Raw genomic sequence first — 25,763 nt, 5'->3', positions numbered from 1 at the left:
TAACGTGACGTTTATAACAGAAAACTTTAGCCCGGAAAAACTTCATCACGCGGGCAGAGACAAGGCAAAAGCTAGTTGAATTGTAAAAGGGCATGTGGCAAAAAATAAAAGCTATAAAGCATATCTATAACCTAATGTTACAAGTCAGCTCATTACTCACAAATGATCAAATGTGTCACAACATTAAATTGGAAAGCGGGTAAACCCATGATCAACATTATTTTATAGGTTGGAGCTGTTGCAATGTTATTGCAAGCGGATAATATTAAGGTCATTGTACTGGCCTCACAATCAGAGACATAATTATTCACAATAGGCAAACACCTCTTAGGCACTCACTTACTGTAATTAAATATAAGTACCTACGTAATGTTTTGCATTCGCTAAACGTAATAATTGAAGTATGTTCTAATTTCAAATACAATTTAAGCGGGAAAATTTTATCTATGGCACTAACCAAAAATGGTTTTATGCTGCCAGTACGTAATAAAAATATTTAAAAACCTAATCAGCTGCAGAAGAATGTGCGTAAATATTGAACATAATCAAAGATAATCTGGTGGTATTCTCAGAACCATAGACTTTTAAAACCTTTGCTCAAAACGGACGGTTATTTAGCTAGTTATAAACATTGATCAACAAGCATTGATTGGTTAAAAATTATTGCAACAAACATAGCTTACTTTGATTGTCAGCAAAACCTACTAATGCATTCAAAGGTTCATGACATTTCTGATATGTATCTCAATTGATATTTTAGAAATGTCAACTGTGGAACTGGCTCGCATTGTTTTCGTTTTATTCTGCAGCAAAAGTAGTGCAAAATATTAGCACTATAGAATTTTAAAATGAAGGCAAATACATGACTAGGTTACCATTTATCAGCAGAATTAGTGGGATGATGGTCAAAGTAAAATAAAATTAGCATTTGCCTTTATCTCCGCAGTTAGCTAACTATTAGACCCAAATATATACGGCATGTATACGACCATCCTACGATGCGGTAGAAGGCGTCTATGGCTATCCATAGACCATATCGGCACTGGCAGAACGTCGTCACAAATGAATCGAATATGGCCACTCTTAAATTGAAAAGTTTTCGGCGTACTTTGTTTAAGATCCCAATACACAAAAAACGTATTTTATTTTACAATTTTTAGGGCCCACTGATGCCGGGGCCCGTGACGTTATTGTGGACCGATTTTTTACGCCTAAGTATACAGGACACAAATTTAAATACCGGCCGAGATCAGTGTTTTTCAAACCTAAAATATCAATTTCAAACAAACAAAACATCCTTAAGAACCTCATGTACATTGCCACTTAACGAATATGATTATTATCTTGAGCAGAGGTAAAAATCTGAAATAAAAGGAGTAGGTAGGTACGTATTTATGATATGATAATTCTTAAAATGATCAATCACCTTTATTTATTACTGAATATGGAAATAATATTTTATCATATGACAGTAACTAATTGATCAGTACATATGTACCAATACTAACCACGTATTACAATACCGCATTGCTCACCAAAATTACAAACGATTTCGATTAGATCATTTCGATAAAATTCAAAATATTTCCCAACAACGCTATTAAGTTTCAAAACGGAAACTGATCTACGATAACCCAATTTCCAAACGAGAAACCACACCAATTCAAATCAGTTTACTTCCATATTTCCAAAACGACGGTCACCAAACAGTTATAAAAATCAGAACATATACGGTATGACGATACAAGAAAGCACGATATGCAGTTTGATCCAAAGCTTCCCAGTGCTAATCATTTTGGCGCAAAACAATAATAAATGTTTGAAAACGCCGTTCATTTATAAACCACCAACTCCAACACAACCTCCAGAATATTACCATGCTTTAGACGCCTTGTTCCAATCTATTTACGGACACGAACATGGTAGTGGTCACGCTTATCAAGGGGATAGTCATGGCAGCTATGGTGGCAGCTACTATCCCCAAACGAACCCTTGTCCCTATGGTATGTATGGGAAGAAATACTACGACAGTTCCCATAAAACGTGTTACCAATACTTCTATCCTTCTGGCAGTCATTATCAAGGAGCAGTATACAATAGCTACCCGAATTACGGATATAAGAAGGCGAATTTGTACAATGCCAGTAACCAGAGCTATACGTATGTTAACTACGCAGCAGACCAAGTATATAATGCTAACAATAGATACAAAGTTGTGGTGAAGAGGACCAGAATTGGGAACGGAGGGAAGAAAAAATCTGAGAAATTAAAAGGTAAGAAGATTTATTTACACTTATTATTTGCTTTAAAAGCCGATTGTGAATTGTTCTTGGAGGAAAAGTAATCTTAATTTGAATTTAGTAGATACGTAATATATCTGAACTCATCCAATCACGTCTAAAATGAAAACATATTCTAAAATGCTAAATATAAAAATAGTAACATTCTTACTATCCTATAAAATATGATTCCAGTAATTTGATGACGGGGTGTTTAGACCTTGAATGCCGGAATTGTGTTGTTGATGCCGAGTCACCTGTATTATTAGTATTGAAACACCTGAATTACCTATTGGCTTTTCCATATAATCTGCGGATAAATTTGGTCCTATTACTACATACTGCAGATATAAGCTCTGTGAAGTTTGGATACACTGGTTGCGTGTCTATCTACCCCTTCGGAGATAAATGCTTGAGCTTCTTCCAAACTAATGGATAAAAGATTCATTCATATTAATATTTATCCAATAATTGCATAAGATTTGCATTCCATTTCATTATCATATTTAAAAAAAGAAAAAAATATATTGGCCACACGTTGGGTGGTAAACATAATTGATAATAAATTTAATTTCTTATGAGGTAGGGAAAAACATACAATTTTATAATTAGACGGAGACATAAATACTTACATACTCACTCAGTATGGATGGTAAGTATATGTCCCACCACATCAATGCCAATAGAATCTAGATCAGCATATGCCAAACAGGAAATGTTTGACGCTGATTTTTATCTAAACTCAAGAGCTACATGAAACAAACAAAACAATATTATACTATCACAGAAAAACGTCCGATTACCCACAGCGCGTCACAGATTATAAAATCATGGAGGTCAAGTTCAAGTGTTTAACGCCTCAGAATATTGACGGAGAACTAAAAAACAAAAATTTCATAGTTTAGAAAAAATTGCGATTTATTGTGTTTTTGTAAAATTTTTGCACATTATAAGCAAATGGGAGATAGTTTTACTAATCATTTTATATTTTACTAGCTTTTACTCGCGACTCCACCCGCGTGAAATAGTTTTTCCCGGATAAAAAGTTGAATAGTTCCTGGGATTAACGCGTTCAAACAATCAAACAAACTGTTCAGTTTGTATGTTAGTTAGTATAACTACTTTAACAAATCATATGGTGCATTATAAAAAAATCAAGTAATCTAATTTTACCTCAACTATTTTATAACCTATACATTACAATTAGCTATTTTACTAATAGTTACACCTGAAGATAAGTTGTTATTTTTAATTACTCAACATCAGTCATCAAAATTATACCTGTGTTACTTCACACCGGTTGACCTCCGAAGTAGGGCCGCCATCACCTATATTCCGGATGAATGGCAGCCCTAGTCCGAAGCCAAGACGCCGCATCTTGACTGACATAGTGGCTTGCCACTATGTCGGGTTTTACGCCTCATGTACTAAATATAATAATTTCTTACAATATTCTCAACCTTGTTACTTGATTAGGGAATTCCGTAGTAGAATTATTTGCAGTAAATAACGGATATATACACCGCGATATGATCTTGACCAAAGTCTTTTTACTTACTAAGTTAGACAATAAAATGTATATCGAAGACAATTTAGTTAATGTTTCCTACACTATTAGGTATAATATTAACTATTGTAGAGCATAATATTATCTAATGTAATAAGTGATTATAACAGAATAATATAATATAACGTAAAACGTTATATTTTCTTGGCGTAACAAGATAAAAATCTTTCTAAACTTTTTATCCTTCGCGTTATTTTAGAGAAAACGACACTAATAATAGAAAAAAGATATTTATTACATTGAAAGGAAGGTTTATTATAACGCTTAATATAGTTAAATAAATTTTATTTAAATATCATAAGATAATTTAATCCGGACTTTAATAATAATTATTTGTATCTATTATTAATTTATGTTTACACTTACTTATTATATATAAAATATTAATGAAATAATTTGACTAATAACTAGCTAATTTCATAGTGTCGGTTTTTAGTAGCAGTGTGCGCGCGCATCCTAAAAATTTACTCTCATCATTTTTCCCTAACGCGCCAAAAGAAGTATAATTTCAAAAATATCCCAGTTTATCATATAAAAAACGCACTGAAGTTTTATCTTTTTTAGGAAATCGCTTGTTATGAACATACCTTTTTAAGGCATTATTACTATAAACAGAACGAATTGAGATATAATCTTTACTAAAACAAAATACGACGTAAAAAGGAACGACGTTTAAAAAAAATATTTAAAATTCGAATAAAATACCTACGTAAAAACTAAATTGTACTCCAGCCACTTGACGATGTAAATACAATTTTATGGTATAGTATAATAAGTGTAAATTAGAAAAACCGCAATGTCGTGACACATTCGTTTCACGGTCGGCCTGAGTTAATGCTATATTGTTTTGTTACACATTGGAAAAGATGTGCTCTCTGACAATAGATGTTATGGGAAGGGGAATTAAACTCCTATAGTGTCATTTTTTGGTGATAATAGGTCTTTATAGTAATCATACTTATTCTCTCGGTGGCGTAGTCCTATTATGGTAGGACTGCAGTGCTGAGGTTTCGGGTTCGACACCCAGGTCGAGCAGTGTCATTTGGTTTTTCTACACAGTATCAGCCCGGAGTCGGGAATCTGTGCCCGGTATGGCGATAAGCTCCCTATCACATCATAGGACGGAATACATAAAGTGGAAAAGTGGGTGCAATAGTTGTGCCTCTGCCTACACATTTGAGGATAAAAGTCATGAGTGTGTGTACAAATTTAGCGACCAAGTGTGAGATTTAACAATTAGTAATACCATTACAATAATTACCCAAAAACAGGATGACTCATGACGTCATAGATTAACACGTACGCAAAATACGATTCTACGCACATTTTTTTATTATACTTTTTTCCGCAGCAGGCCAAATAGCCATTATAATTAATTTAAAAAAGATAAAATAGGAATATCCTTATGACGTTACTAAGAGGTTATACGAGTACAAACAATATGACCCTGGAAATAATTACTAGAAATAATTATCCGACTTCAAAAAAAGGAGGAGGGTTTCGATTCGCCTTTTATTTCTTGACTCCAAAATTGGTATTTTTTTATTTTTGAAGGCAGTGTAATGTTTTAGTAACCTAGAAGGGTCTAACAACCCCAAACCCCATTACTTTTCTTAAATTTCTAAAACGTATGAAACGTATTGTATTATAGAAATGAGACTATAAATCTAATTTTCTCGCCTGCCAGTTAGGCAAAAAAAGAAAAAACAACTTCCTTATAAAAAAACCTTTGTATTGTTCTCACAGAGCGTATCTCTCATAAATACCGATAAATACGTTCAGTTTCATCTATTACGTTATAAATTAGATATCTAGAGTTCACGGTCGATAAAATCTAATACTTCCCGACAATATTATCGGTATTTACTAAACCAACAAATTAACAAAAAAAAAATTGCAAAAAAAAATGTCAATGAATGTCGCGTAATTCTTTAGGTTTTATATTTATCCCTACCCTATGTATGGGATATCCCTCACTGGGTATTACTGTACTGTGACGTCATCGTTCACCTAGAGTCCAGCGTTATATTACCCGCCGACCAACATCTGACAACAGTCGTGTCTTGATACTGTCCGAGTGGAAGGCGCGCCATTTTCGGTGCATTTAGTTTACGAACGAAACTTGTGGATTGTGGTTGACAATGAAGGTGTTTTGTGTGCTTTTATGTTTGTCTGTGTGCGTGTATTCCGGGTTGGGACAGAATGGTGAGTAATCTATTTTGAAAATTAGGTGTTTTAGGTTTTCTTTATTACATTTTATTAAAAAAAAAAAGGAATATTATGTTAAAATTGTGTATTTTAAAAATGAAGTTTTTAAACCAAAAAAAATCATAATAGGTTTATTTAATAAAGACTTGCATCTTTAACAATTATGTTTTCGTATTGCTCGTTAAGGTCGAAAAACTTTATAAAAAACGTTAAAAAAACTAATGAATTCATCGTTACAAATAATTGCTTTGACTTATGATGTCTTATGAAATCAATTTTTAATTATGTTTATTATAAATTGAAATGTGATGTTTTTTATTCACACGTTTGAATCCGTGAGCTAATCAGAATGAGACTTCAATGCAGATTGAATATGCAAAAAGCGCTTGTTTTTGTCTAATGCAGCCGCGCCGCTCTGACAGTTTTTATTTACTTTTTTAAGCAAAATTTACGACTATAGCGCATATTCATTCAATTTAGCTCAAAGAGTGGCACAAATCTTCTTTACACTCTTTTCTTTTGCTCAATTCCCCCCCAATCAATTTGTTTATGGTTGCCTTTACCATCAGCATTAAAACAAGAAACCTCCAAAATGTCTCTGTCTAGTGCCTACGTGCTTTAGGTGTAATTAAATCATCGGATCCGGTTTTTTACCAAACTGCAAAAAGTCTCAATCAAATGAGCGACTGCCTAGACCGTTTGTTGTTTCCAAGTTTGTGAGAATTCAACATTTAAATCGAGTGAAACAACCTACATTTAAACGTGATTAATATTTATGATTAACTGAGATTAATAAACTAGATATATAAATTTGTTAATGAATTTTAATGACATAATTATTTTTTTTGTTTTGTATCGTGTTTTGTTTTGAAAATTATTTTTTTTCAAAGTATTATTCGCTCTATTATTACTTATTGCTTGTTTTTGGTACTTTAGGAAAAAGTTAAGCTTATACTATATTATCGGATCCAAAATATATTCGATACATTGTCATCTATATACGTGTTTCAAAACGATTTATTTTTTACTGCAGAATCAGTTTTTATACATAAACAATTGAACGTCTGTCAGTCAGGCAAAACTACTAATATTGTAGAATTCCAGAAATAACTCCTTAAAATAAAAATATACGCCCACACAAATGTAGTTTCTTATTACTACAATTACAAAAAAGGCTAAAGTTTACGAAAATATTTGGTTTGTGAGTGAACGAAGAAACTCTTTGACAAAGATTGAAACCTTGAACACGAATAGATCATTTCCTGGATTACTTAATATATTTTTTTGACGGAAATGTACTTACTCGGTGAGAATTCTATCTCGCGAAAGTTCTTCGCGCAAGCAAAGTAACAAGAAGAATCTAATGAAGATGCTAGAACTTATAACTTTGCTAGGTTATGCTGGCTTTACCCGCGTGACGATCTTTCTCAATATGAAATTGATATTTGTATCGAGTATGTAGTCATTCCCTTCTACGTACTAATATTTACGCTTATTATTATATTTATTGTGTTTGAGATTATGATATGAAAGAAATATTTTATGCATAGTTGTCTATAATGAATATGTAAATGATTAAAAAAATCGAATACTTGTAGTATATAAAATTCAAGGAAATCAGGAAATGTCCAATGTTGTGTTGATACCAACTAATGAATAGTAAGTTTGAAACATAATGGAATTTTTCTTTTATTATTAGGGTAAGTTGGGGTAATACCGGATGACGGGGTAGTCCCGTCGCTTCAACATTATTGCTAAACTGAAACTAGAATACAGGTGCGAAGAATTTTGGTACAATAAAATATTGCACATCAGACTGCATTTCCATATAATCAGTATAATGTTGGGTTTAGTAGTAATATTGTAATAACGGGAATAGACTGTATTGTACAACTACAGTGCTGATGTTTCGGGTTCATTCCTAGGTTGGGCAAAGTAATATTATGTTTTTCTACTCAATATTAGGCAGGATTATTGAATTTGTGCTCGATATGGCACGAGGCTCTCCGCTAACACATCATGGGACGGAATATGGGCGTCGGAATCGGAGACAAAAAGCATATGTTTGTATTTTGTATAATGTGTTTAAAGAAAAAATAAAACTCTCTCAACGTTTTTTTATTATAATCTGACACAGCATATTTCAAGTATTTTATTTTAAACCAAAAAGGTAACAATAGATACAATAATTATCGATTACTTTTTTGCGAACAGTTATTAGTAATATTGAAATGAGAAAATCATCAATGGCGATTGATTTTTTATCGTCTAGTGATCTTGACTTTGTACGTATGTATTGCCAGAGACTTCGCACTCAAGTGATAATAACATTCGTTATGGCAAAAAATGTTCTTGAGGCAAAGTCGTAAAAAACTCACATTTTTATTGAAATGAATTATTAAAATTAGGTAATAAAATATGAAAGATGGTGTAGGATTATCGTGCTAAAAATGTGGTGGGTTTTAATATAATATATTTCTAAGAATATTTGTATATAACTTAAATATACTACAAGGTCCTTCATCTAGTGAAAGCAAACTAAGAACACTAATATAAAATTATTACGTTTGTATGTTTATTGGAATTAAATAACCAGGGTTGCCAGCATTCAAGGGAAGGCATAGGGTAGTCCTTCCCTTCCCTTCCCTTGGATGGCTAGGCTATCAAGGTAATGTCTTATACCTTTCACAGTTTAATGTTATATAAATAAGGTTTATAATTGGAGTAGTGGCAGGGTCCTGCTCCATTTGAACGTTTAATAATTCGTATTTATTTAAATATTTATGGCATATTCTGATGAAAAACCAGTTACTGTTTACTGATTAGTTTGATTCATGATTAAAACATCACATGCACAGTCGTTTAATTAATTATTTGAGCTATATGTGACGATAATTGTGAAGTCGCAAATAGTTTGCTAAAACTGGTACACTGACGCGCTACCGGTTTTTATACGCCTCCTTTACTTACAGTTTACGGTTTACATCTTGCGGTTTACCTCGACCGCGAAAAATGAATGCTGTTATATCACAAGGTAGTCTGTTATTCATTAAATATTATATATTTTGCCCTATAACGTATAGGCAGAGAAGTCATACAGTTTTGGGAGTTCCTCTTGTAATTACTATTTTTTTATGAGTAGGGAAAGTGACTCCATTGCCTTGTTGATGGCAAGTCGACATAAATATGCCGGCCTGTTTGAAATGGGATATACATAGACTGATCTCGGAATGCGACATACTTTATTTATTTACATATTTTTTTATACATTCGTGTATAACAGCGGACTTAATGCTGAAGGCATTCTCTACCAGTCAACCTTTGGATGATGCAGAAATGAAACAATATATGTAGGTGTACTAAATAATATTATGATAAAATATAAAAATGAAAAATACTATTATAAAATGCATAATATAAATATATATACCTTATAGATACTGAGATGATGATTTTACCAGCCCCAATGTGGAGTCGGCGAAAAATACTTTTTAGCATATTCAAAAAGTGTTTACCTTAATTTTAATTTAACCTGTCAAGTCATGGACATAACCTATAAAAAGGAAAGTATTAAAGATAAATGCCAACTAATAATCGGAAGAGGAAGTTAATCGACCTTGCCTGATTGCGCGTGCGCATGACGTGTTCGAATGAGAATGAACTTTATATCGACCACTAGTATATCCTCGCGAAAATACCTGAAAGTTTTTATTGAGCTAAATGACACTAGTTGTGCCCCTGCATGTGTGCAGCCCAATTAGTACCTATTCATTTGTGTAATATTATGTGTAAATATTTATCGTTATATCATATTAACTTTTGACTGGATCCCGGACCGCATGATAAAGTTTTACCGGGATAAATAGTAAACTATAGCATTCAGGAGTTATGTAGCTTCATATTAGGGAAAAAACCCCTAATTGATTTAGTAGTTCCTGTGATAAGCGCGTTCAAACAAACAAAAGAGTTTAGCTTTATATATTAGTATGGATTATGAATTTCGTAATTATATTTTTCGACAGCCTATGTACTTGACGTCATAGATTCATAATACTTTTGTCACAGAGGCAACTCGGTATGAATTATAAGAAATATTATAAAAATAATTAAAATCATTATCTTCATGAGAGTGACTTACAATCAGTTCATTGCGTAATTCTAATCATTAGACGATTGACTCAACTCTTATCACGTCTCGGGTCGGGGAGTCCAGGAAATAAACATACTAATTTATAATGAATAATAATTATGTTTATAAACTTATTTTGCTGACTTTTTGCAGCAACTAGCAACGCACCTTTTTTATCAAATAGCAACTAGTAGCGTGTATCGTTGTGAACTGGGAGACGTTGGTTTGAGTCCCAGGTTGGGTAACTTGTAAGGATTTTGATTTCTTATGTTTACACGAATGTTAGACATTAAAATTAAAATGTTTTTAGTCCCCTCGTTGACCACGAAGGCTGCCAAGTCTTCTAAACGTTGGGAGAACATTAAAATATAAAAACGACGATAAAATCGGAAAAATAGTTTAATTTTAATGTAAGAATTTGTTTATAACTAGTATTGGATCTCTAAGAAGGTTGATGGTAGAAAGACGATTCATCGTAATACTAATCCAGATCTATTTGCAACTTGTGTGGTAAGTCGATCTCACATTAGAGTGGGGTAAGCAGAGGAAAAAGAAAAAGAATTACTTATTGATAACAATTAACACAGTCTGAATGGCGAAGTGGATGTTCAACGGGAATTCGGTGATCAGGGTTCAATTCCCGCATTGAAAAATATATTTTGTGCTCTATAAAATATATCTTATGTACTTAAGCTATCTATAGCTGTGATTGTAATGATCTATCATTTTACAGTGGCGTCATTAAAGTGGTAACGTCGGTAATTGTGCTGTAACTTTTTTTTAGTGTTGTCCATCCTATTTAAAAAATATATTTATTTTCCTCAAACATTGCCATGAACAAGGCAACAAGAATTGAATTTTTAGTAGTATTACCGGGCTACAAAAACTATGGAATTCGAAGAAGCATTCAAATGAAATAACACATATCATGCGTTTATACAAAACCGGTTAAACAACTTTTGTCAAATGAAAATATGGTGAATTAATTTATTCGTCTTATTATTTTATCGTCGTGGCTGGTGACATTATATTAAAGTATTATTTTTGGAAATGAACCTTTCACAGGCACGGCAAATAGACTCCACTTGTATATCCACGCGAAAATACCTGGTGATAAGTATCTGGGGGTCCAGGTAGAGTATCGACTGACGAGAGATGTTGATCTCTCCCTTTCGTTTTTGCTGGTGGTAGGATATATTTTATATCCGCCCGGATAGCGACCACCGTACACAAGCTGTTACAACCCACCATAGTAGCCTACGTAAGTGTCGCTTTCCGGGATCAGCCTTGTTATATTCGGTTCCAACAGGCCGGCATAATTGCGTCTATCGAGAGGTAATCATCTCTCGTCAGTCGACATTCTATCGGACTCCACTTCACTTACCATCAGGTGTAGCGGGGTCACTTTGTCGTGCTAGTATTAAAAAAAAATCTCTCACTGTGCACTGGCATAATCATGCCGGCCTGTTTGATTTTTTGACTCAGCGAACAGTGATTAAAATAGACACGAAGTGACGCGCGGTCTTTACCATATACCACACAAAAATTAAGACTCCGCATTGCTACTAAAAACATTCTAATATTGCTTTACCCTACGCGGGAAGCGAACATAAGACCTCAGTAGCTATATTACTCCCACTATGCAACTACGCCTCCTGGTCCGCCACCACCGCCTTTCTATAAGGCAAAGTTTAAACCTATCGGAATCTAAGTAATATATCGCTGGCTTATACTAAGAAGGTTGACGCCACTGAGGCTTGCAAAACCTACCTAGTCCATTCATACATACTAAGGCTATAACAGTACAAAGCAAGTCTAATTACACTGCATGTGGTCTATTATAATTAACTCCACTGTGAAGATGGAGGTCATTATAAGAAGCTATATTATAAACGTAACTATTACAATACTTTATGTTTTCAATAGTGATTGCATAAATAACAGAATGATTATTTCAAGGGAGAGTGGTTAGTATTAAGCGACGAATGAAAGATGATACGAGCTGCTCGGTTGACTGCTCGTGTTAATATAAATTACTATATGCAGGGTTATAAGGTTGACATCGCACTAAACTTCTATATTCTTGAACATAAAGCATTAAGCCGCAGTGGTATATCTTTATATCTATATATTTTATATATAAAAAGGTAAAAGAACATGATGAACGACAGATGCATTTTAATATTTTAATGTAGAATAAATGTTATTTTGCCTTTTCTCAGTAATACCTACTTCTATCAACAAATAAACGACATCTGGGAATATCCATCCAATTTAATGTTGTGATTATGAGTTTACAATAAATACAATTTCAACAGATACGGGGGATTACCTACAAGTGGCCGCTACTAGTTTTTATACCCGTTTATTTTATGGATGTATACTACGAGTGATTTTCGGTGAATTTGCATATTTGTCGTTTGATATCTAATACCGGATTTCGGTTCTTTATTTAAATATTAATTTGATTACTTTTTGAAAAAAGAATCCGTATAAATTGCCATCGAGCATAATATACTTTTTTATTTAATCTCTATGGCAGTTACTCCAAGGTCAAACTAAATTAAATGTCATCACACAATAATTTAAATTAGCTCCATCTGTAATAGACTAATGTGTCTGTCTATGTCATTTCATCGAATGCAGTATGCTCTTCATTGTTCAGTAAATCACCTACTTTAGGAATCTCAGGGTCACGACATCAACCAAAAAGTTCTTAATTACTTATATAAAAATATACATATATGTGTGCTAATGGACCGTATGGCTCATTGTGTACGTGTTGGTCTCACAGTTAGTTAGTGACAACGAAACTGGGTTCCTAGAGAGTAGGTTTTAGTTCTTTTGGTGTGAGACACCAGGCTCGATAATCATCAGCCACATAAAGTCCACTGCTGAACATAGGTTTTCCCTAGAGATTTTCTGACGGACCTGTTAGGAGCGGCCTGCATCCAGCCCATTCCTGCAACCTTTATCAAATCAGGCTTAATTATATTATGGAATTTATGAATAAATAAACATGAGTTGGGAATTTTTGCATTTGGTATAGATTTTTATTTTGGATTTAGTTTTTGAGTACGTAGTTTTTAATTTGATTTGAATATGAATAATTTTAACCTACCGAACCTCTAATGGATTTCGTTCGCTCTGTGAGTGTGTATAACTGGAACTTTATTACCTGCAATTTTCATGCCGGACACTGATTATACTAAATAATCTGTTTTTCTCACAATAAGTCATTGACAAAATTTTTGGAAACCTACGCAGTGTCCTTCAACCACTAATGTTTTGTTATAATAATAAAAGCCTTTATTCACTAAATGATATTGTACAATTTTAACTTATGTATGTTACTTTAAATCTAATTAGACAAGAGACAATTAATTCAAAAGGTGTCTACGTATTCTTCAGCAACCAGTTTGTTAACAGGTTATCCTTCGACATCGGCGACATATGGCCAAACAATACACTTAGAACAAAACAACCAAGAGAATGTTGTTTTATATCTTTGTTTAAATAATTATGATGAAGTTAAGTTAAAACACTACATAGTCAAAGTCAGGGGGCCCTATTCTGTCCACGGGTAAATCCGTTTTTTTGCAAATACCGGCGGTAATCGCCGCGAAGCTTTGATAACCGTACGGAGTGAAGGTATTTTTTATTTTTACTTTTATGGCTATCAAAACTGTCCTCTGATTAGAAAGCAAGTAATTGCAAAATTACGAATATGACCTCCAGACGGAATAGGGCTCACTGACCTTATATAACATTTCTCATTTTTCCACGATTTCAAAAAAACAGCTAATTTAAACAGGCCAAATTAGAAATAAAGACATTATATTCGACAGAATTCTGAAAACAACGTATCTAAACTTAAAACGTAAAATATGCAGTGTTTGTCAATCTCTTCATAGTTAACGCAAAAGCGGATAATCACTAAAGCCGCTTCAAATAAATCAAAACAGTGTATTGTAACACAAACAGATGCAGGAACACGTGACATACAATAAAATTATGTACAGCATTTTGTAGTTTTATTGAAATACCGGCGTGGTTTTTTTTTGGAGATCTACCGCGGTTATTACGGGGGGTACCCTGGTAACGGTGTAAAAGCGATCCCCTGGCTTAGCAACCAAGGCAGTCCCTGTGAGGATTTGGTGGGCCCTACCGTTATCGCCGATGGTGCCAGCGGACGGTACGCTGGCGACCCACGGTTATCCGGTCACAGTGCCCGAGAGGAAGAAGGGAGGGGATAAAGGGAAGGAAGAGAAAAGGCAGGAGAAGGAGCTTTCTTAGGATGGTTGGAAGGGAGAGGGAGGGGAAGTGTTCGCGAACCCTTATTACCGGCGTGGTTGGAATAGACTAAACTTTATTTTTTATATGACCAAAATAGATAGGCAATAGACAATTAAATTAAATTGTGTACGCACAATAAAATGGCGAAATTTACATATTTTTGTACAACAGGTTTACATGTTTTATTCTTTTCGTGCAAAACAAGTATTATCTTTACCAAAAATCTGAAGCGTTCTAACCTCCAAGAACAATTTTATTTATGAGACCATCTTTACATATTTCGTATACCTAATACCTATTTAGTTGTTTTCTTCAATATTTAAATGACTATTAACTTTTTATTGCTTTTAATTATCAATATTATACCAATAACCTCGATATTTTGCCATTTACAGTATTGTTGCTTTGTATTTATTATTTATTTATTAATATATGCTTCTTATCCTAGGTTTCTTCCCACGAAGAGATGACCAATCACCGTTCGGTTTTGCTCAGAGTTTTCTTCAAACCCCAAACAGGCTACGGGACAGGCTAAACGGCTTTTTCAACATAAGAGGGAGACCTAGGCCTATCATTCACGAACAGCAAGGCGAAGAAACTTACTACCAAAACCAGAATAACTATAACAGGCCGGTCGTCTTCCCGTCCACAAACCCTGAGGAGCAGCCGTTCAATTACCCAAGCCAAGATCAGTACAATTTTGAGCAGCCTAGTTCATACCCAAACCAACCAAACGAGGGCTACATACAGCCGGAATACACTGAACAACCAGTGTCCTTCCCTATACAAGATAATCCCAACACTGGCAATTACTTCCCGAACTACGAAAACAATCAGAACCAAGTACAGACTCAAGAAGAGAATGTAGGTCAAGAAGGTTTCAATCAAAATACAAATGATGGGTCAGCAGCACCTAATAATTTTAGTCAGACAACTAAACTGCCGAGTTTGGAGCAAACGGAGGCGCCGAAGGATGAGGATAGGTTTGGGAGTGTGGATGAGACGACTTCGCCGAAAGTTACCGACGCGCCGCCAAAGTTCGAGTCTCGGAGCGTCGACTTCGGCTCTTCAGGGTTTTTCAGTAATATATTTTTATATTTTGTATCTATGTAACTAGCATACTAATATAATATTTGGTGTGTACTAACTCTTTTAACAAATAACAATCGTTTTTGAATTCTAAATACCTATACCTCTACATATCATATTACTATATACATATCATATACCAGCATACAATTAATTAATACATATTATTCGATGGTGTATTATTATCAAATTTTATTACGTGTCTATTCATTTTCATTTTGACACTTAAAAGATTGAATGCAATCCATAAACATGAAAGTAACTGTCCGTCTGTTACGTCACAATTGAACCAATGAATCGATTTCGATAAAAATGTATTATAGAAATATTTGAAGACCCTGGGAAGGTTACAGACTACATTTTATCCCGGGATATGTACAACAAGAGCCGCGATCAACAGCTTGTGTATAATACGCAAGGAATTGAACAGCAATACCATCCAGAACTAATATTGACTCATTTTATAACGTTAACTGCCATATAAAGTCCGGAAACAAAGGAGACAAAAAAATATGTGATAGACGTAAATTCCTAAATGACGCATTCTCTTCCCATTCATAATGTCATTCATGTCTATCTATTTACATTGTGGTTAGCATTTTTACACGAAAACTGATCAGAGTATATTTATTCGTTCAATTTGCCGAGCGGTTTCTCGCAACAGTCGAATTAGACGGGGCCCGGAAAAGCCCTGCTTAATAATAATGGAAAAGGAAATAGGTATCCTAGAATATAAAATTGATACCTATTATTTCGCAAACGAAGTAAATAATTTTAGTACTAAAGCACACCAATAAGATATCCACGCAGATAAGAACCTTATATGTTTAGCGGATTAAGAAAAGGAATTTAAAATTATAGATGGATTTAAACGTATTGAAGCATGAGGCCAGAATTGTGAACAAAGGTCTAATTAAAGGAGGCCCGTATCTAATAATGAATTCAACTTAGGGCTATTAAAAATACATAATTAAACCAATATCGTGCGTAACGAACTGAGATAAGATCTTATCCACACTGAATTAGAGAAATAACAAATTTTGCGTATAACAAAACGAATCAATTCGCAACACACATTCATTATTTTTGATTCCGTTAATTGCCTTTAGGAAATGATTTTATGAGCTTTATTTTGTTAAAATTGAGTCGAGATTTTTTCTCATCGTCTAATAACTTATAAGCTTGAAGCCAATGACAATATCATATCGTAGATTTAGCCTGGATATTGAATATTTTTTTTAAAAAATACATCAAATTTATAACTTTCCTAAAAAGAGGTTAGGAACACTCAAAGGATTCTCAATGCCAGTGTACTTTTTAATTCATAATAATATGTCGTGTTTTTTTAGTATAAACAACCACGGTGACCATCACACGAAAAATTTACCAGACACTCAGATGAATAAAAACGGAATTTAATTTTGATATTAAACGCAAAAAGTACTATAAGATGTTCATACATTTTCCTCTTCATTTAAATTCGTATAGCGTTCGTAGCTTGGTCGAACGCATGGTCATCAGTTCATGACGTCACTCTGTCGCTGTGTCACGATATATATCTCTCCATCGTCTCCGTTAACCGTGAACTCTGGTTTAGCATGTTGCCTACCTAATGCGTCTATTGCCATGCACTTGCGTACTTTAAATCCCATTGTTTCATATATATAGCTAATTATCAGCAGTTTTCTATGAAGGATTCCGTCTTTTTTTGCTATCGTATCTTTGACCTGACATGACTTATTTCAAATAAAACACTGAATATAAGTCAATTGTAAGCTTGAAGTAGACATTAAATATTGTGAGATACTAATCGTGCAGCCAATTTCTTTCTTTTTCTAGAATTCTGATTCGTCGGCATAAAATGACTTCGTCTCTCGTTTTTGTACACCTCTATATATTTTAACATGTATTTTTGGCCATCCAAAGGTCTGGAACAAATAGCTTTTAGCGATAAGACTGCCTATTATCGATCGATTTCTTCTATTTTTTTTATTTTTATAAAGAATTTTATGTTTTGTTGGTTATACAATAAAGAATTCTATTATTATTGTTATTAAAGCTTTATCTTTGAATGATCATTGTGAAGGTATTCTCATTCCATTTTCATCTATACTTTCATTCTACAGGGAATAAATTATCTTACTTATTCTTAACGTAACTCTCTTCCTTCAGGTGAAACATGCCAAACTGTGGAGAATGAGCCGGGAAGCTGTATCAACCTGAAGCAGTGTGCGCCGTACCTCAAGCTGGTCACCGAGCACAAGTCTAACCCTGGCGCGGTGCAGTTGTTACGACGCGCTCATTGTGGATTCGAAGGCAATGACCCTAAGGTATACATGATTCTATCTTAGTTTTGCAAGAAGTTTTTGGAGAAATACTAGATGTGTCGCCTCGGTGACGTAGTTGTATTATGGTACGACTGCAATGTCAAGGTCTCGGATTTGATCCACGGGTCAGGTTAAGTAATATTGGGTTTTTCTTACTTGCTCAGAGCTTAAATTTCCTTACTCAGTATTAGCCCTGAGGCTGGAATTTATGTCCAATATAAAATATAATAAAATAATGATTCGATTTAGTGTTCACGACCACCGCCATGACGATAACCGTCTTTAGGGGAAGAAAAAAGAGCCTTTTATATTCAACTGATTGAAACCTCAAATCACATCTATCAGGTCTGCTGCCCGCGGCCAGGCATCCCGACTGCTGCACCACAAACAACCACCACAACTACCACAACTCCTGCCATTACCACTACTACCACGCCAAACCCCCCAGCACAGCCAGCGGGCAAGAGCATCGGCCCTGAGGACTTCGTGGCGGAGTTCCCTGATCCACCAGTGTGTGGACTCAGTAGCGCATCATTCAGCAGAGTTGTTGGTGGTGTTGATGCTAAACTTGGTAAGGCAATGTCAAATCACTTATAAAAAGAAATTTCCTAATTCGACAGCTACTTGTGTGAATGAATTTTTCTATCGAAAAGCTAAGTTAGAAAGTACTTATATTATCTGAAACTACTTAATACAAACATCTAATGAATCCATTTGTTAGTTCTTCTATACAATCCACAAGTGACTAATGAAATATGAAAATGTCTGTTCAAACAGGTGACTTCCCCTGGATGGCCCTGTTGGGGTACAGGAAGCGAACGAACCCGACGCAGTGGCTGTGCGGCGGCTCGCTGATCTCCTCGAAGCACGTGTTGACAGCCTCCCACTGCATCCACACCAAGGAGCAGGAACTGTAAGCCTAAACCTTAATCCTGACCTACAATCTTATGTTTGACTGACTTGTGCAAGTTCCTTAAATGAAACTTATTAAAATAAAATACAGCCTCTATACAGGGATGGTCAATGATTGGAATAATTTTGAGTCTTTAAATAGCATCTTTTAATACATCTACTCCATAAAAAACTGTTTTAAAAATCATATCAGCGGGATACTATCACTTTTTTAAATATAAAATATGTATAATTCAAAAAATTTTCCTAATACGTAGAAGCTTACGACATTGCCAACATAGCTATTTATTTTTAGTATTATGTGTTTACGAATATAAATACTTAACATAAGGTTACCCACTCGATTGCCGGCTTAACAACAAATATCTCAGATGCGCAATATAGTACTACTTAATATAAATGAAGAAACTGGCTGGCTGACTGATCGATGAATACAGCAGCAACGTACCTTATAAGTGAGCACTAAGAAGAATTTTTTTGAAATTCATCTTTTAACGGGTTAAAATAAATTATAAAACGGACAGAACCGTGAACAAAAGCGCATCAGCACTGATGTGCTGGTATGCTGGTGGTATGATATATTTTATATCCGTCCGGATAGAAATCACCGTACACAAGATTTTTTAACTCGCTAAAGTAGCCCACGAAAGTGTGTCGCGTTCCGGGATCAGCCTGTGTATCTCCAGTTCCAACAGGCCGGCATAATTGTGTCGACTGCCGAAGTGTAATCATCTCTCATCAGTCGACATTCAATTGGACCCCACTCCACATACCATCACGTACAGTGGGGTCACTTTCCCCTTTGGTAAAAAAGCACGTTGCACTTTTAAAGACATTTTTTAACGCACACATGCAAACTATGAAATGAACTTCTCGTATTAGCATTCCCTTAGCGCTGTAACTTGTTCTTCTTTAAACAGGACTTAATTAAAAAGAGTGTTCACCTCGTAAAAGTCGTTAGCCTCCTAGGCAGGGGCTTGGCTGTACCTCTAGCATTGCATAAATCCGTTGGCAGAGTGTACCGCTTATCATTAGCAGGACCGCATGCTTGTTTGCCTACTTATGCAATAAAAAAATTATAATATTATATAAATCGATTTATAATTCGTGTTTCTAGGTAATGTTATTCTTGAGCCAATATTGTAGCGCTTACCATCCTCACCTTTCGTCACCTCGCTGCAAAATATTATTAACTTGTCACTAGGTTTTGCGTCATTGGCATCACATCTATTGATTTTACTGAGTTAAGTGTAAGTAAATATGAACTAACATCTTTATTAACCGGTTGGTGTTAGCTCTGCGTTACACAAATAGCATCTGTTTGAATTCAATATTATATCTAAGGAATATTACTGCAATTAGTTTCTAAAAATCAGCAACGTTATTCCAAAAAGTATTTACGTAAACAGAAGATCGTTAAAACTAATCTACCTCTTTTTTATTGCAATTAAATGACGAGATGAGAGAGATCGCCTGATCGTAAACGATACGACCACAACACACAATAGCAAAACCATAGAGAACATTAAATAAAAAGTAATGCGTGGCACTCCATTCGTCACCCCGAGTCAAGAGATGTTGAGTCTCATAATCCTTTCTGCAAGATGCATGAAAAGTGTTATTATGCTGACCTCACATTCGAATGATGCAAGAAGAATCGTTACGCAAGTACCTAGCAAACTCTATTAAATAGCTCATAATAATAATCTATACTAAATACTTATACAGGGTGATTTTGACATTGCGTTACTAAATGAACCACATACTCGTCTTCACCTTTGCCGACATTGTGCCGAAAATCATTCAAATATTTTCACGAAAAATTCTGGCTTTAATTTTCAGATTTTTTGATCGTGTGCGTGGGATGTATTTCTGACTGAAAGTATGATGTTGCCACTGCAACGAATTTTCTTAGAGTAGTAGTAGTGGCTTTAGGGCGCGTAAAATTAAAATTACTTTATATATAAAGTTAAAATTATTTTGTTCGAAACTTAGACTTTTTATTTTACATCTACAGCTCAAGTAACTTATTGTAAAGTGTTATTTCCAAGTAGATAAATATGTGGTTTCATTTAGTAACGCAATGTCAAAATGACCCTGTATAAAGCTGAAGAATTTGTTTGTTTGAACGCACTAATCTCAGGATCTACTAAACCCATTTTTTATTTATTTATTTTTTTGCTAATTTTCAAGAATAGGAAGTCCTGCGTGGTCTAGGCTACTTTTTGTTCGGGAAAATATTTGTCCCGTAATAACTTTGTACCGCGGGCGGAGCCGCAGATAAAAGTTAATAGCTATTAAAGTTACTTTAACGCTGTACAAATTGTTTGACTATGGACATAAAACATTTATGATTGTTCCGCGCAAGGTTTTCCTGCTTCTCTATTTATTGTACACGCGTTTGTTGACTCTCAAACGAATGGATTATCAAATACCTAGTAGATATGAATCTTTAGCTGTCACAGAGTAGGAATCTGTTACTCGATAGATTCTAATAAACTAATAATAAGCGGCCATACTTCAACATTGTCAAACAATGCCTAGTGAATTGACATTATATATTATTTGTGTGCTAGCCATTTGCAATGATACTTAACTCCTGAAGCGATAAATTTCGAATAATCCTTTGCTAATTTACAACAACTCTTAATTCATGGTACTAAGGTTTAAGTTGTGACGTTGTCAGTCAGGATCGTATTCAAAATTGGTCTAAAACCAGAAGACTATACGTTTTTTTGTATACAATCACGGCAGAATAACCCACTGCACCTGATGGTAAGTGGAGTGTGGTCCAATAGAATGTTGACTGACGGGAGATGATTACGCCTCGACAGTCGACACAATTATGCCGGCCTGTTAGAACCAGATATACACAGGCTGATCCCGGAACGTGATATACTTACGTGGGCCAATATAGCGGGTTTTAACAACTTGTGTACGGTGCTCTCTATCCGAATATAAAATATACCCTACCACCAGCAAAAGTTACCCGAACTAAAAATAATATTTAGATTAGTATCAGTACTTCCGAGGCAAATACAATGAATACGTATTTACACTTGTTTGTGTTCAGACAATTGCAGGTACATCTTGAATGAATCAATGTCAAATGTAATTACTGGGCAACGCGTGCTCGGAACCGGTTTCAGTAAAACATTTGCGATCATTATATTTAAACATGATGAGTTAGAATACAACTCAATTCACACCTGCGTCTGATCATGACCCTGTATTAATAAAACGCAATTCTAATATTGTAGGAACAGGTATTTCATATTATGCTATAACTTACAATACACAATCATCTCTTATGTTTACGCGAATGTTAAACATTAAAATAAAACTATTTCTCGGATTTTATCGCGGTTTTTTATATTTTTTTTCCGACGTGAAGACTTTGCATTCTTCATAGTCACGGGGGGGACTGAGTTGTAGCTATATTTTACAATTATACAAAATTTTAAAAATAGATTCTATTTATTTACAATTTTCTAACATTAATAAAATCCAAAAAATAGTTTTACTTTAAAGTTACATACAATTTTCAAAACTATATCTATAATTTTTGTTTCAGATACATAGTACGTTTAGGAGAGCTGGACTTAGTGCGAGATGACGACGGCGCGGCTCCAATCGATATTTTCATCAAGCATATGATCAAGCACGAGCAATACAACCCCAAGGCCTACACCAACGACATCGGCATCCTCGTTTTAGAGAAAGAAGTTGAATTCTCCGGTACGTTTGATCTTTTTTTCTGTATCTTGATTATTCGCTTGCCGTAAACAGTTTTATTATCTGAATGAGAGAAAGAAAGTAAGAAAAAGGTTTATTGTCTTATCTGGTGCATGCAAAACATTATACATGTGGGCAAGATCAAACTGCTTAATTATTGCAGCGTTACAGGCCTGCGATGTGACGATTTGGTGTCCAGCTTAGCATAATGCTGTGTTGCGACACAATATGTATTCGTTGATTTTATAGAATGCTGCTCCTACTTCGTTATCATTATTTTGTATAAAATTATTATAATACAGATGTGATACGTAGCTTCTAGAAATGTATTGTTTAAGTTTAATAAAATCCTTGTAACTAGCTGTTAGTTAGCTTCTCGTCTAATGGCAAATATCACACCTCGTAAACAATAGTGAAATCCAAACTTTGGACTTCGATCTGCGATTAATATCCTAACATATTAGTATTACTATGCCTTTACAATTTAATAAGTACAGGGTGCGAGTAAGAATATCGCGCTGAGATCGTGGATTCGAAACTCGCATCGGGCTGAAAATAACTGTGACTAGCTTTTACTCAGTCCTAGCTCGGTCCTAGTTAAGAAGTTGGCGGTGTGATACCCCCGTGCCTCAGAAAGCACGTAAAGCCATTGGTCCTACGCCTGATCTTTCTCCGGGCATGTCAGATTGCCATCTCACCGGATGATGAGAGTAAAGAAACAAGGAATGCACTTGTATATTACACACTCACTGATGCACCATATTACCAGCGAAACATAAAACAACAAAAACGAAAATGTAATAAATCATCAAACAAGTCTACTTGAAACAATCATTAAGTATTTGGTTCTGTCAGTAGAACGTAAGCTTATGATTACGCCTTGTTACAGATTTAATTCGGCCGATCTGTTTGCCGAAGACTTCTGAGTTGAGGTCAATGACATTTGAGGACTACAACCCAATGGTTGCCGGTTGGGGTAATCTTGAAGCGCGTAAGTAACACTCAGGTTTTTCAGATTTTTCATAGGAAATTTTTAAGATGTGACTTTTTTTTCATAACTGCATTAAAGTAATCAGCTAATGGTAGAACTGATACACAATCTGGTGGTAGAACATATTTAATATCCGCTCGGATAGCGACCACAGTACACAAGGTGTTAAAACCCGCCATAGTAGCCCACGTAAGTAAGTGTGTCGCGTTCCGGAATCAGCCTGCATATATTCGGTTCCAACAGGCCGGCATAATTGTGTCGACTGCCGAGTGGTAATCATCGCACGTCATTCGACATACTATTGGAGTACACCCCACTTGCTATAAGGTGCTGTGCCCGTATAAAAAGAAACTTACTACTCTTTTTCAGTACAAAAAGTTTACAAATTTAACGCAAATAATTTTCTGTGTACCAATTATCTTAGAGAGACCTGATTCTCTATGACAGCGAAAGCTAGTAACGAGGCCATGTTACTTTGCCTTTGTAAAATTAGCTGGAATAGGATTCTCTATGTCAATTTCTGTTGCTTCAAAACGTGACGCGTTGCGTTACGTGCTTGTTACGTTCTGTCAAAATAACAAAAGTGTAGAGAATAAAATCCCAGAATAGAGTAAATGAACCAATAACTTATGACAGTGTCACTATTATTTACAATAAAGATATCTAGAGACTAAAACAGTGTGTATATCATAGCACTGCTCGAATAGAAAGAAAATCTGTTAATCCCCATTTTATTCACCAGGTGGTCCCGCAGCAACTCATCTCCAAGTGGTACAGTTGCCAGTGGTGAGCAATGATTACTGCAAGCAGGCGTACCGTAACTACACCCAGCAGAAGATCGACGAGAGGGTCCTCTGCGCTGGCTACAAGAATGGCGGCAAGGACTCCTGCAGGGGAGACAGTGGTGGACCCCTCATGCAGCCTATTGTACGTATTTTGATCATGATAAATGGTGAAAGGAAGTTTTTGGAATGAAGACTATGTACTAGCAACAATGGGATGTACTTCTGTCTTATGTATTATGTAAAAGTGGACAACTGATAAAGGTTTCTTTATGCAGGCTAGTTCCAACCGATTAGTCTATATTCACTAGTAAGCACAAGTGGATAATTATGATAATTTTAAAAACTACGTCTTAATTTCATTTCTTTTTTCATTCCATGAGACATGTCAATTTACCCAATTTCATCTTCTATTTATTCATTTTTTTGTTTGCAGTGGAACAGCCAGAGCTACAAAACGTATTTCTTCCAAATTGGCGTTGTCTCCTTCGGCAAGGGCTGTGCGGAGGCCGGATTCCCAGGAGTGTATTCCAGAGTCACCAACTTCATGCCCTGGCTGCAGGAGAAAGTGCTCGGGCACGCGTGACAACCCTAATGACTCGACTGATGTGATTGTAATTTAATACTGAGTGATTAGTACATGAAACTAAATGTGATTTTGAAGTGTGTTTATTGTTACCAACTATGTATTTTAATGAATATTTCTGGACATTTTTATAGAACCAAGTGAGATAGCTAACCGATTATCAAGCGACCGCGAGCGCCATAACTTTCTAACTGACCATGAGTATTACATTTGCATTGTTCCTCATTTACATTGCTCTTTTGGAATGGGTAGGCACACCAAGAAATTTCGCTATTCCAATTTCAAAATCTTTTAATTTTTTTTCTTTTTTTACTTTTTACACTCCAAGATTTAGATGAAGGTTTTTTATTATTTTGTATATTTTGTGTGTGTTTTTTGTTTTGTTACAATTTGTTTTTTATTTTTATTTCAAACCGATAGAATTAACTCCCAGTGTTAGATAATTATATTTAATTAAGTATTTATGTAATCGTCGAAATATTTCGGATCTAACGTATTTTGTCTCTGAGATCATAAAAGCAATGAAATATTCTAGTATAATAAAATAAAAATAAAACAATGGTTTGAACTGTGACGACGATTGTAATATTTATTTACGTTATATTAATTATATTTTAATGTTAATAAATATCATGAACAATCTTTAATAAAATTTTATACCTATTATAAACACTTGTTATTTGTTCTTGGGCTCGTGACCTTTGGCTGAAGGTTCTTGAAATGATAATGATAAAAAGATCAAGAACCTCTCTTGATTGTAGTTGCCACGACTTAAGTTACGACTGTTTTGATTGAAATTACAATGCCTACAACCTTTAAATTACAAAGTACTCTATGCACTACGCCAAAAAGAATTATAATA

The 25,763-nt window shown here is 34.8% G+C and overlaps 1 protein-coding gene across 2 annotated transcripts; it reads left to right on the top strand.

Moving 5' to 3' along the window:
* The first annotated feature begins 5,861 nt into the window (after positions 1 to 5,861).
* On the top strand, positions 5,862 to 25,571 carry LOC115444326 (venom protease). 2 transcript variants are annotated; one of them, XM_030170064.2, is made up of 9 exons: positions 5,862 to 6,051; positions 14,928 to 15,560; positions 17,741 to 17,898; positions 18,241 to 18,466; positions 18,673 to 18,808; positions 22,382 to 22,545; positions 23,432 to 23,533; positions 24,276 to 24,460; positions 24,752 to 25,571. In XM_030170064.2, exons 1-9 carry the CDS (start codon positions 5,988 to 5,990, stop codon positions 24,899 to 24,901), a joined length of 1,818 nt encoding a protein of 605 aa, XP_030025924.1. In that variant the 5' UTR covers positions 5,862 to 5,987; the 3' UTR covers positions 24,902 to 25,571. The 2 variants fall into 2 exon arrangements, with proteins under 2 accessions (XP_030025924.1, XP_030025925.1); XM_030170065.2 differs by lacking the exon at positions 14,928 to 15,560 and having other exon boundaries at positions 5,871 to 6,051.
* Positions 25,572 to 25,763: the final 192 nt, after the last annotated feature.

The sequence above is a fragment of the Manduca sexta genome, chromosome 6, assembly GCF_014839805.1.
Source record: "Manduca sexta isolate Smith_Timp_Sample1 chromosome 6, JHU_Msex_v1.0, whole genome shotgun sequence".
NCBI lineage: Eukaryota > Metazoa > Arthropoda > Insecta > Lepidoptera > Sphingidae > Manduca > Manduca sexta.
The sequence above is the reverse complement of the archived record's forward strand: the minus strand, read 5'-3'. Positions and strand labels throughout refer to the sequence as shown.